General features: G+C 48.0%; 1 protein-coding gene across 1 annotated transcript; it reads left to right on the top strand.

The window, feature by feature from the left end:
• The first annotated feature begins 1,272 nt into the window (after positions 1-1,272).
• On the top strand, positions 1,273-11,928 carry cspg5b (chondroitin sulfate proteoglycan 5b). The gene is made up of 7 exons (XM_084696785.1): positions 1,273-1,360; positions 4,089-4,872; positions 6,385-6,573; positions 7,242-7,320; positions 9,687-9,854; positions 11,439-11,596; positions 11,658-11,928. The coding sequence occupies exons 1-7, from the start codon at positions 1,273-1,275 to the stop codon at positions 11,926-11,928; spliced, it is 1,737 nt and encodes a 578-aa protein (XP_084552911.1).
• The last annotated feature ends 202 nt before the right edge of the window (positions 11,929-12,130 follow it).

Raw genomic sequence — 12,130 nt, 5'->3', positions numbered from 1 at the left:
GTGAGAGGGCACAGACACTGTTTAGTTCTGCTCTGTTTGGCAACGCATCAGTGAACACCATCTCTTTTCTATCTCCCTCGCCTTCCCCCAGCTCTCTCTTCTTCTCTGACTTCATCCTCTTCCTTTGCCACTATCTCCCTCTGGCTCTTCTTCCCAACCCGCCTCTCTCTTCAACCTTGGTCTCTCAACCAAACACACACACACACACCAAGGAAATTAAGGTACTACAGAGAAAAAATTATATTTAGGGTTGATGAATGGGAATTGAGTATTCTTGGGGAGAGGAGTTATGAGGGTGTGGGGGTATTAGTGTTCAAGTGGCGGGTATGAGGGAAGGGGAGTTGAGAGGGGTTAGTAGTAGGTCAGGTAGCAGCTGCCCTGTCTGCCCCCCCCCCCCTATCCCCTATCCCCCCTCCCCTTCCACCCCAATGCTAAGAAGATTAGACTACTCCCTCCCCTGTCTGTACCCCTCCATCCATACCCTCCCCATCCTATATAAAACCCCAAACTGCACCCCAGTTTACCCTAACAACCTGCCCCCCACAACAGATGCACACACTGATTCAACCCCATTGGGCATTATTGAATGATAGGAACTGGAGCTTGTCAGGCACGCCACTGTCTAAAATGGAGCTTATTGACTTCCAATAGAAATAAAACATGTTCAATCCATACTCTATTTCTCCCTTTCTCTGCCGCCTTCTCTCTCCCTCTCCCCCGTCTCCACTCCCTCTCTCCCCACCCCAACAAACATGGAATGATTACTGTAACATAAATGGGGAGGTAGAGAGGGAGAGAAAGAGAGAGAGAGAGTGGGCTATATCACTGGCACGTTCTCATCGTTTTCGCCTCTCTCTCACACAGCGCGCGTGCCTCTCGCATCAGCGGCGGCTTAACGGATCGCTCGTGCAAGAGTGACCGGGCTCATTAAGATCCAGTCTACAACGTCCACCGGCCGCGCGCTCTTCCCGGTGGCACTGCTGGACACATAGAAACGCGCTAACAGCGAGTGACGATCCGTATGGAACTATGAGACCGGTGTAGACCTGTAAACGGACATTATTTGAAAACGGTGGACTATATTGATGGTGCCATAACGAACATGTAGAGACCGGAAAATATCTGAACTCGTTGACCATTTGAATTATACATTGCCTAACCTTAAGGTTAATTGCCTACCGAAGCCGGTATCCAGTTCAGTGAGTGTAGTGGGGTCTAGCCTAATTAATTGACCGGCAGTGTTTGTCAGTGTCTGAGGAATTCGAGGCTGGAATGGCAGTGCACGGATGTAACCGGTCAGGGATCAGGCAGGTGCTGCTACACATCTTTGTACTTCTCATCCCTCTATCCGCCGCTCATGGTAAGAATTGTTCTCTTTTTATTTATACTGTTCCGAGTGTATGCGCGCGCGCGTTTTACTCTATGCGTGTGCGTGTTGGTATGCCTCCCGTTCATATCTGATGTAGGCTACTATTTCCCGGGTCTGGGAGCTTTACACATCACTCAAGCTGATGGCACCCATGGCAGCAAGCCACAGGTCAACGCTGGACAGCAAACGAACCATAATATGGAGAACAGGGGTCTGTGGAGGTTTGCATTTGAGCAGGGACGTATAAATAGGGACGTGAACAGGGACAGACAGTAGCCTGCAGGGCGGGATGCATTGGCTGCGCACAAATTGTTTTATACGCAGTGCCACGGCCAAGGCAGGCATGGCCAAGACAATAGCGGGATTAGGTGGGCTATGGCCGGTCTTCAAAAACCTATTCATGCCGCTGCCAGAGTTGCCATTCCTCCACACCTAAACAGAGAGTCAAGACAACCAAAGCCCATCTCCCTCTTTTCTCTTCAACGTTTTTTCCATTTTTCTTCTTGAAGTCTAATGATGACCCCAAAGCCCCAGCCGTCTGAGGAAGAATGTCTCCGTGACAGAAACAACGACGTTTCTCACTCTTGGTCAGTCTGCTCCAAGCTGGTTCTCTTGCAGTGTTTTATTCAGATTTTTCCCGAGGAAAAAGCAGAATCCGTTACTCGTCTGAGAAGACCGCAACGCTGCCCAGCAACAGGGTGGCGCGTGCGCGTCTCCTGGGAAGTCTTCAGGGTTCATGGGCACGCGCTGTCGTGGCATCCTAAAAACACCCCACGCGCCCTGAATGCTTAACGAAGCGTAAACTTGAGACACAGACAAGTAAACAAACATAGCTTGAACCATTATTATCTAATTGCATAGTAGGCGGACTTAAGTTGGTCAGATTTTCAGGAAAACCTACTTAAAGGACAAAGTGGATGCACCTGTGCAAGCAATAAATATGCCTAGTTAACACGGTCATACAAACACACACATACACACACTTGCACCTGGAAATTTTCCAGACTCCATGTTGTTATCTATGTGTTTGTGGGCACCGCCTCATGCTTGGTCTCTGCATGTGCTTATCCATGCTGGGATGCCCATCTGCCCTGTAGCCTTAGAGAGCAATGACCTGTCAAAATGCATCCCAGTCACACCGTGTGTGTGTGTGTTTGTGTGTGTATATTCTGATAACCGTTGGCTCCCCTGCAGTGAAAGTGAGGACGGCTGGGAGTCTGAGCTCTGACCAATCACAGTATCGTCAGGTGATCTCAGGTGACCTGAGATATGTTACCATGGTGACTGGTTGTATGTGATCAGTTAACTGACAGTCCCTCTTTGTCAAGATTCTGTATAATGATACATTACATTTACATTTTATATTTTGTCATTTAGCAGACGCTCTTATCCAGAGCGACTTACAGTAAGTACAGGGACATTCTCCCTGAGGCAAGTAGGATGACGTGCCCTGCACAAGGACACACCGTCATTTTGCATGTCCGGGAATTGAACCAGCAACCTTCTGATTACTAGCCAGATTCCCCAACCGCTCAGCCATCTGACTCCCATTGGATTCAGACACATAGCGCACGTTCAGGCCTGCTGGCTGACTCACTGACAGAGAAAAAACTAAGTTGTTGAGAAAGTGTCGGTGAAAAATAATTGTTCTCGTCTGGGCAATAATTAACAATATCTTAGTGTAGAAGAGGAAGTAAATATATGATATATTTTCTTAAAGTGACCTGAGTGTTGGAAGAATGGATAAAGGAGCACAGAGGACTGTCTGTCTCTCCAGCCTCTCACGCTCTCCTCCTTTCACCGCTGCACCCTCTTCACATCTCACCATGGCAACAGTGGCAAGAGTGTGTGTTTAGAGTGTGCATGTGAATGTATGTTTCTGTGTGTGTGTGTGTTTGATTTCAGAGGCTCACATGCTTTCCTCAGGTCTTCAAGACTCTAAGCACGTTCAGATTGTTTAACATTGAACCCAGTCCAAACACTGAACGCACTGCTTGACTGATTTGTCAAGACGAATGCAGAGCTGGATTGGTCAAGCATACCAACCAAACTATGTGGACAAACTATGGCTGACTCAAATGAATCTGCTGGATGCAGTTTCACCCCACTCCTCCTTTTTGCAGCTCGGAATTTCTTCTCTCTCTCTCTCTCTCTCTCTCTCTCTCTCTCTCTCTCTCTCTCTCTCTCTCTCTCTCTCTCTCTCTCTCTCTCTCTCTCGCTCTGAACTCTCTGCCTCCATTCCTCTTTGCTAGCTCACACATACAGTGGTCCCACTCCCCTTCCCCCAATCCCCCCTGTCCCCATCCCAGTTCCCCCCTGTCCCCAGATTGCAGTGATTCCTGTGTGGGCACAGGGCTAACCTATAGCTCTCTAAATCCTAATCTAATCCCAATCCAGCCTCGGTCAGTAGAGCACATTAGTCAATCACTGTTCCTAATCCCGAGCTGCTGCTGCTACTGTCCATAGGAGGGAATCTGTCTCACTTCTGACTTCCTGTCACTTGTCTATCATTAGAATGTTTACTGTCCCCATTACTTGTCTATCATTAGAATGTTTACTGTCCCAATCACTGTCTATCATTGGAATGTTTACTGTCCCAATCAATCGTCGATCATTGGAATGTTTACTGTGATAGATTGGTTTAGACGTGGTTAGACCTAGTTAGACAATTACTTCGGATCTTTCTTGATGTTTTCTTTTACTCATGTTTCATTAACAGGTCGCTCTTTTTTGGCTTCTGCAAGAAGACAGAATCACCATTTCAACCAATCATCTGTCGCTGTAGCACGGGAAGGGCGTGGTGACAGGACGGTTCTCAGCGACGACTCAGCGGAGAGAGACCTCCTGATTGGAGCAGGAATTGGTTTAGGGGCTGGACTTCCTGTCAGCACTGTCAATCGGCACCCCTCTCATAAACATGCCTACCTTGATTTCCCAGAGGAGGAGACAATCAGTGAGGAGCTCACGGCGGGCGGCGGAAGTCCTGACCAGCTAGCACACCTCTCCTCTGATGACATCATCACAGTGGAATTCCACAGCCCAGCCCCTGACACGTCCATAGTCCCTGACCTTTATCCTGATTGGATGAAACCTCCAAAGCCCCTGCAGCAGAAGTCAGGAGACCCCACTGCCTGGACACTGTCTGACTTCTATGAATACCTGTCCCCCGACGATGACCTCTCAGCCCTGGATACGACCCCCAATCCTGAGCCCTCCCCCTCACCTCCGCCCGACATGGAAGATGAGAACCCCCTCCTGGTTGGCTCTCCCGTTGTCCCTGACAACACAGAGGCCAACAGCAATGCCCAACCCACCCAACCCCCACCAGTGGTGCTCGTGGGTCAAGGGTCAGGGATGGAGGGGCGGGAGGGTCCAGATGGGTGTAGTTTGGGGTTCGTGAGGTCGGAAATGGGGACATGCGTGTCCCAGTGTGACAGCCAACCAAACTTCTGCAACAACGGCGGGGTGTGCACAGCTGTGGCAGGGGTAGGAGCGTTCTGCAGGTTAGACTGGCACACACACACATCACATCTACCTTCAGTGTTTCAACAGTCTTTTTATGTTGGCTTTTGTTTGACCATAGAACAGAGTGTGTGAGTAATAGACTTCTGACAGATGGAGGTCAGGGACCTTTCTGACAGAGTTAAGACGGGTCTCACGCTGATGCACTGTACAGACATGATTTAGGACAGACTGAAACCCTGCTGAGGTCAGCATATGACACACAAACACACTCACTCACACACACACACACACACACACACGCACACACACATACACACGCACGCTCATGCACACAGCCTGTGGTGAGGGTCCGCTGAGGTCTCAGCAGGGTCCTTAAAGGATTAGCAGCGTTCCTGGGGTGTGAAGAGCGTGTGCGTGTGTTTGGGGGCGGGAAGGGGGAGGGGTTGTATGTGTGTGTTGAGGGGAGGGGCCTCCATATGCTCTACAGTCACCTTGCTGTCTCTCTATTCGGCACTTTGCCATAGTGACACATTATTGTTACAGACACACACACTCTCCCCACTAACACCTGTCACTTGTTGTTTTCTACCATCGCCACTTTACATCAAGCCCTGTCAAGCTTCCAACACAGCCCCTTACAGCACCCCCCCCCTCCCTAGACCTGTTTATATCAGGTCTATAGAATTGAGGCCAATCCTGACACACAACCATGTATAGACTATGTGGTTTTGACAACTTGCCACTGGCAAGTTAGCGTCTATCACTTAGCGGCTTGCTTGTTTTCATCAGTGTTTAGATATCCTCATCCATCCATTAACACTGACCAAAGTTCACATCCCTCTGCAAGGCTACCCACAGAGAGAGAGAGATAGAGAGCATCAGTATTGCACTTAACCTTAGGAACTCACACTCACACACACACACACATGCCTGGTTCCATCTGTCCTGGCATGAAGCCTCAGGTCTGGAAGCTCCGAGGTTGACTACTGCTTACACTGTCATAGCTGCTGAGTAACGACACACACACACACACACACACAAATACGTAGGGCGGGTACAAAAAAAACAAGTGTACAGACCCAGGCACAGACAGGCACACACAAACACACACACACTGATCCTCTGATCCCATTACCTTTTCTTTGTTGCCCATCCCCAGCTGTCAGGACACCTTGTCAACCCCAGTGGCCATATGTACTGACTGGGATGCACCATGCTGTTCATAACACTGCAACAGAGTCTCGGACGATTTTGTACCACAGGCAACTTAACCATGCTAAGTCTTTGACTGTGTTTAGACCAAAACAGACCATCAGTGAATGGTCTTGAATCTTGACCGTGACAATAGAAGCTCAGTATTTTACTGTAAACTTATATCTAATATTGTGGCTCCTTTGACTGTGACCACAAATAACATTTCAACCCGTTTGACTGTGACCACAACATTCATGACCTTTATCAAAACTTCTGTAGGATAATGAGATTGTAACAATTCTCCCCTCTCTTTCTCCCCCCACTCTATCTCACCCTACCTATCTTCACCCTTATAGGTGTAATGTGCAGGATTATATCTGGAACAAGGGCTTGCGCTGTGATTGGGTGATCACTGAGTTCCAGGTGCTCGCTGTTGTAGTGGGTGTGGCCTCTTTCATGCTCCTCCTCCTCCTCATGATCATCGTGTTCTTTGCCAAGAGGCTCCACCTGCTCAAGAAAGAAAATAAACGGCTACGCAAACGCAGGTAAGGAATCACACACGCGTGTATATGTATGTTTGTGTAAGTGCGCACATGCCTGTGTGTGTGTCTGTGTGAGTTTGAATGAGTAAAGTGTGTGTGTGTGTTCTGGCCTCATTTTCACCTTCACTTCCCATCCACCCAGTACCACCAGTGCCCTATCAGACGTGTGAAGAGACAATCAACAGGCCAGAGAGACTGAGATAGAGAGTTAGAGAGGGTGACAGAGAAGAAGGAGGGACTGAGAGAGGGAGATAGAGCGGGTAAGGGGAACATGGGAGTGTGAGTGAAAGAGAGAGAGAGGGATTCTGACTGAAGTGGACAAGCAGACAAGCAGAGCCTCTATTTCATCGGCTAAAACTAGGCCAGCTTGACAGGGCATCTGTGTGTGCTTGTGCAACAGAGAAAATGTGTTGGTCAATGCATGCAAATGTGTGTGTGTGACCTACATATATAGTACTGCAGCCAGAAGGGTTTAACCACAATTTAAACTGTCTGAAAGAAACCGAGAGGAGAAGAGAAAGAAACAGATGGATAGAAAGAAAAAAAGAAGCACATGTAACTGACAAATGTACAGCTACCTTTATGACAAACAATGGCATTTGTAATGATAAAAACTGCCTTCTGTCTCTTTTCCATCTCTCCGCCTCTCTCTCTATGACCCTCCATCCCAGTAGTAAGTACCGTCCCCACAGTGAGCCACAGACGGATGGTTTCTCTGTTTCCACGGTAACGGACGGCTCCCACCCAAACGTAAGGAAACTCTGTGACTCCCCCCCGCCCCCCCCCCAAGCCCACGCTCACAACCTGGCTTACTATGACAACATTATATGTCAGGTAATCCACAGCTTCTTTCCTCTCGTTTGCTCTCCCTCCTCTCTCTCTCTCTCTCTCTCTCTCTCTCTCTCTCTCTCTCTCTCTCTCTCATTTCAGACTCTGTCTTTCTCTCCTTCTTTCTTTTTCATTTCCTCCCCCCTCCTCACTTTTCCTCCTTCACCTGCCTCTCATACTTCCATCAGCACCATTTCCTTTTCACTCCCTGTGCTTCTCTTGTTCTCTCTTTTCACCTTTTTCTCTTTCTCATGTCCAGTCATCCCTCTCTTCTGACACATTTCATCCCCCCTGTCTCTTGCTTTTCACTGCGCAGGCTTCAGTCTCTCTCTCTCTCTCTCTCTCTCTCTCTCTCTCTCTCTCTCTCTCTCTCTCTCTCTCTCTCTCTCTCTCTCTCTCTCTCTCTCTCTCTCTCTCTCTCTCTCTCTCTCTCTCTCTCTCTCTCTCTCTCTCTCTTTCTGTCTCACTTTCTCTCTCTCTTTTTGTCTGCTCGTCTGTCTGCCTGTCTGTCTCTGTGCCAGCTGTCTAACCAACCCATGCTAAAATAAAACATAAGGCAACAGGCACACACACACACCTGCACTCCCAGCTGACTCATTATAAGTATTTCATTATGATGTTCAGACAGATGTTGTACCCCTCTTTGCCCCCCCTCTCCTCACTAATCACCCCCCCCCCAGAAGCCAGTGGGCAGACACACATGGGAATATAAGCCCAGGTACTCTTACTATAAGGTAAGCAGAGCCACAATGGCCCCTTGGCCCTGATTAGTTTCCCCAGCTGGCTATGCTTTTAGCTTTACCCCCCTGTGCAACTGAGGTGCCCTCTTTGATCTGCACGTATGATGATCCCAAACCCAAGTACATTCCTGGTTCCTGAATGGTTACTCAGTTGTTGCATCTCAAAAGGTTGAATGACCTCGACCCATCGTTGTTTTTTGTTCATACAGCTATGCAGCATTGCATCTTGCTAAACCCTTACCAGTCCTTCCACATGTTGTTTCCTCTTCAAAACCCCTTCATCCATCCTACTCCACCACCTACAACTGCACTCATCACTCAAGCCCCCTGCGACTGCCCCCCTCAAGCCTCATACAACTCTGGAGGCCATTTTGGTTTCTTCTTGGCTGAAGGATCAATTCTCCCGTTTTCTTACCCATGTTTTTGCAACACTTTGTATTGATGAATTTCTGTGTCTGTGGGCCATAACTGGGAGAATGGGGTTTTGAACACAGGGGGGCTGGAGTTCAAATTAATCAGTTATTGATTTGAATTTGAGTTTACAACTAACCCAACTCCTCTGGGACAGTTAGTTTACCCTATGAGGCTGTGGTGGATTGTTGGCCCATTATTTAACTTTGATTCAAAGGGTTCGTAAGTTGTGCTGTTCACATACATTTACGTGAATAGCAGTGGATTCATGAACTAGGCTATGGGCTATTGTATTGGGTATAAATATCGTATTGTTAACTCAGATGGAATCCAAAAGTCCTGTGATTGATTGATGATGCCTGACCTACATTGTGACGGCATCCAACACTGTCCTCCATGACCTTCACGAGATCAATGGATGGCACACACACACACACACACACACACACACACACACACACACACTGGAACGCCTACTATAAACACACAGACACACTGTAAACACAAACTCTTTTTATTATTGACATTTGTAGAGCCTACTTCATTGACTCTACATTAGCAGGCTTTACAGCTGGACCAGTGCAGTAGTCTGCAGCTCTGATGACATTTGCAGGGTGGGAAGTGTCACTATTCACTGGCTGCGGGTAATGTGCTGGATCCAGGATGCTATGAAATGTCAGTGTTAGAGGCTAGAACCCCCCCGCTGGTATTTGTTTTGACCCACATTCTAGTGAATGTCAAAGGGTTGATTGGTCACTCTGAGAACTTGCTGACATTCCGTTGGTCCCTCAGGTAAAGGGCTTTGCAGTCGGTCTGAATACTCCTCAGGTTATGTAATTGTGTCTTTAGATTTAAAAAAATTACTGATCTTCTCAGTCCAATCCATCAAACACACATTATGTACACATGCATACGCACCTAAACACAACCACTGTACTGGTCATACAAACACAGGCACACATCTATCTAGGAGACAATAGAGAGAAAGAAGCACAGTGTGCTTTTGTTGTTTAAAAAGTTTACCTCGTTTTTGAAGTTCACTTTAACTAGGTGCGACGTGGGCAGGTTGCAGATGCAGATGTGTATGTTGGTGTACACGCACGTGTGTGTGTAACGTGAATGTAACACATTCCACAGGATGACCCTCAGAAGCTGGAGGACCCTGTGAAGTCCCCTCCCCCCGTAGAAGAGGAAAACCTGAACATCAGGAACTCTCATTCGCCAAAACATGAGAACAACCGGCCAACTTCTGTTGTCGACCATGGCCACGGCCCCAGCCCTAACAACACTGACGAAGCGCCGGAGGTAAACTCTCACCAGAACAACATGGTATAAAACCACCAGCCCCCACACACTGAGACTATAGAACAGCAACATACCTTCAGCCCCCACACTGAGACTTTAGAGAAACCATATACTTCAGTGTACAGATAGAAGCACTGAGCTCAAATCACACCCTATTTCAGTAGAAAGTACCTATTAGTCTATACCACTGCTGTCTAATAAGGGTCCAGCAATTTCAAATAAGTTGAAATGAAACAAGTTGAAATGAAACAAATACCAAATACTTGGACTGTTCAATATATGTATCTCTCAAGTATATCTATTATATACTTTTGGACTTTTGTCAAAAGTAGCGCAGTGTATGAGGATTAGGGTGTGACTTGAGACTTTTACACCGCTAACTTCAAAACCATCTTTGACCACCAAGTGGCGCTAATGCTTCTCTCTGCCTGTCTATGTCTTGCTACATCAACCGCTGGACTACATTCTCTCTGGCTGGAAACAAAACTAATACATTCCTCTGAGCCAATCCTTCTTTGAACCTGAATCTTCAACCTATGAACTCTGACCTTGCATTGTCTCCTGTCCTTATGGCTATCCCCCCCCTCCCCCCTTCTCTGTCCCGCCTTACTGTCCGCATGCGTTGGTGTTTTCAATAAAACTATCATGTAAAATGATAAAGTAAAAAATAAACCAAGACGTGAACACTGTATTTCAGAGAATTTGATGTTTGACATTGCTAATACTAAGTGATTATGTCTAGATTTCATGGGTTAAAGTATTGCTCGGATTGATATTTCAATATAACACGTTGTGTCTTGGTTTTCATTGATGTGATTTATAATACTTTCCTGTACTTGAGGTTTTTTGTACATTTTGGGTATAAAGAATTTTAGCGTTCAAAGTTGTCTAATTAATAAACATTTGTAACTTTAAAGTGTTGGTCCCTGCGTAGTCCTCTGCTCAACCTGATCTTTTCCCTGCTCTCTCGTGGCAGCTTAACATCAACTAAAAAACAACCCCATCCTTCTCTCTCTCTCTCTCTCTCTCTCTCTCTCTCTCTCTGTCTCTTTATTCCCCGTTTTACTGGATCCCCTTTCATATACCCCCACTTACCCATGCATGGCTTAGCAGTAAACGCTCAACTAACCATAAGTAGGTGCTACGCTACACACACACAGACTTACATTTAGTCATTCAGCAGACGCTCTTATCCAGAGCGACTTACAGTAAGTACAGGGACATTCTCCCTGAGGCAAGTAGGGTGAAGTGCCTTGCTCAAGGACATAACTTCATTTGTCACGGCCAGGAATCAAACCGGCAACTTTCTGATTAATAGCCCGACTCCGACACTTCTGCACACAGTCACACACAAACTTCTGCACACAGTCACAGACACACAAACACATCATGTGATTTCAGGACCATGGACAGCTCCTTGAGCGCTTGGGTAAAAAGCAACACAATGCTACCCAACATCCAGTGTAATTGAGTGATGCTTTGTCCAACAGGAAACAGTACAGGTAAGATCACAGAGTTGTAAATGACTGTCTGTTTATCTGTTTATCCGTCTTTCTGTCTGTCTAATCTATGCTTGTACGTCAGGACGGAGTCACTATTGGCCTGCAGTTGCTCCTCCCCAAAGACGCTAAGCTCCGCCCTGAGGCCAGCCCCCCGCTGCAGTACAATGTCTTCCTCTACAAGTTGCCAGGCAATGGGGACTCCACCCAGAATGGCAACTCCTCCTCCACACGGCCCTCCCCCACCAACTCCGCCTCCACACGCCCCTCCCCCACCACCCACAACTTCACACGCCCCTCCCCTACCACCCACAATTCCACACGCCCCTCCCCTACCACCCACAACTCCACACGCCCCTCCCCTACCACCCACAACTCCACGCGCCCCTCCCACATCGCCAACAACCACTCTGGCCCACATCCACACCACGCCTCCTCCAAATCCCATCGTCGCAATTCCTCCCCCAACCGCTACCCTTCCCCCAGCCGCCCTCCTTCGTGTGGTCATCACCGCTCCCTTCATGGCCATGATCCCTTCTCCTCCCCACCCTCCTCCCCTCCATTGCGGAAGCTAAGGGGTCGCTCCAGCACGCCCTTTGCCAATAATACACCCCCCTCACAGGCCTCCCTTTATCCCTCCCCCTCCTCCCCCCACCTCACCCAGCCCCCCTCACCCTCTAATGGCAAGTACAGCCCTGTGAGTACCCATTCACTACCCCCCCTTTCCTACGCTCTGTGACCTCCCCCCCCACAATCATTCTGGCACTCACATACCTT

This window comes from Hypomesus nipponensis, chromosome 4 (assembly GCF_054491055.1).
Source record: "Hypomesus nipponensis isolate SF chromosome 4, ASM5449105v1, whole genome shotgun sequence".
In the NCBI taxonomy this organism is placed as follows: Eukaryota; Metazoa; Chordata; class Actinopteri; order Osmeriformes; family Osmeridae; genus Hypomesus; species Hypomesus nipponensis.
The sequence above is the reverse complement of the archived record's forward strand: the minus strand, read 5'-3'. Positions and strand labels throughout refer to the sequence as shown.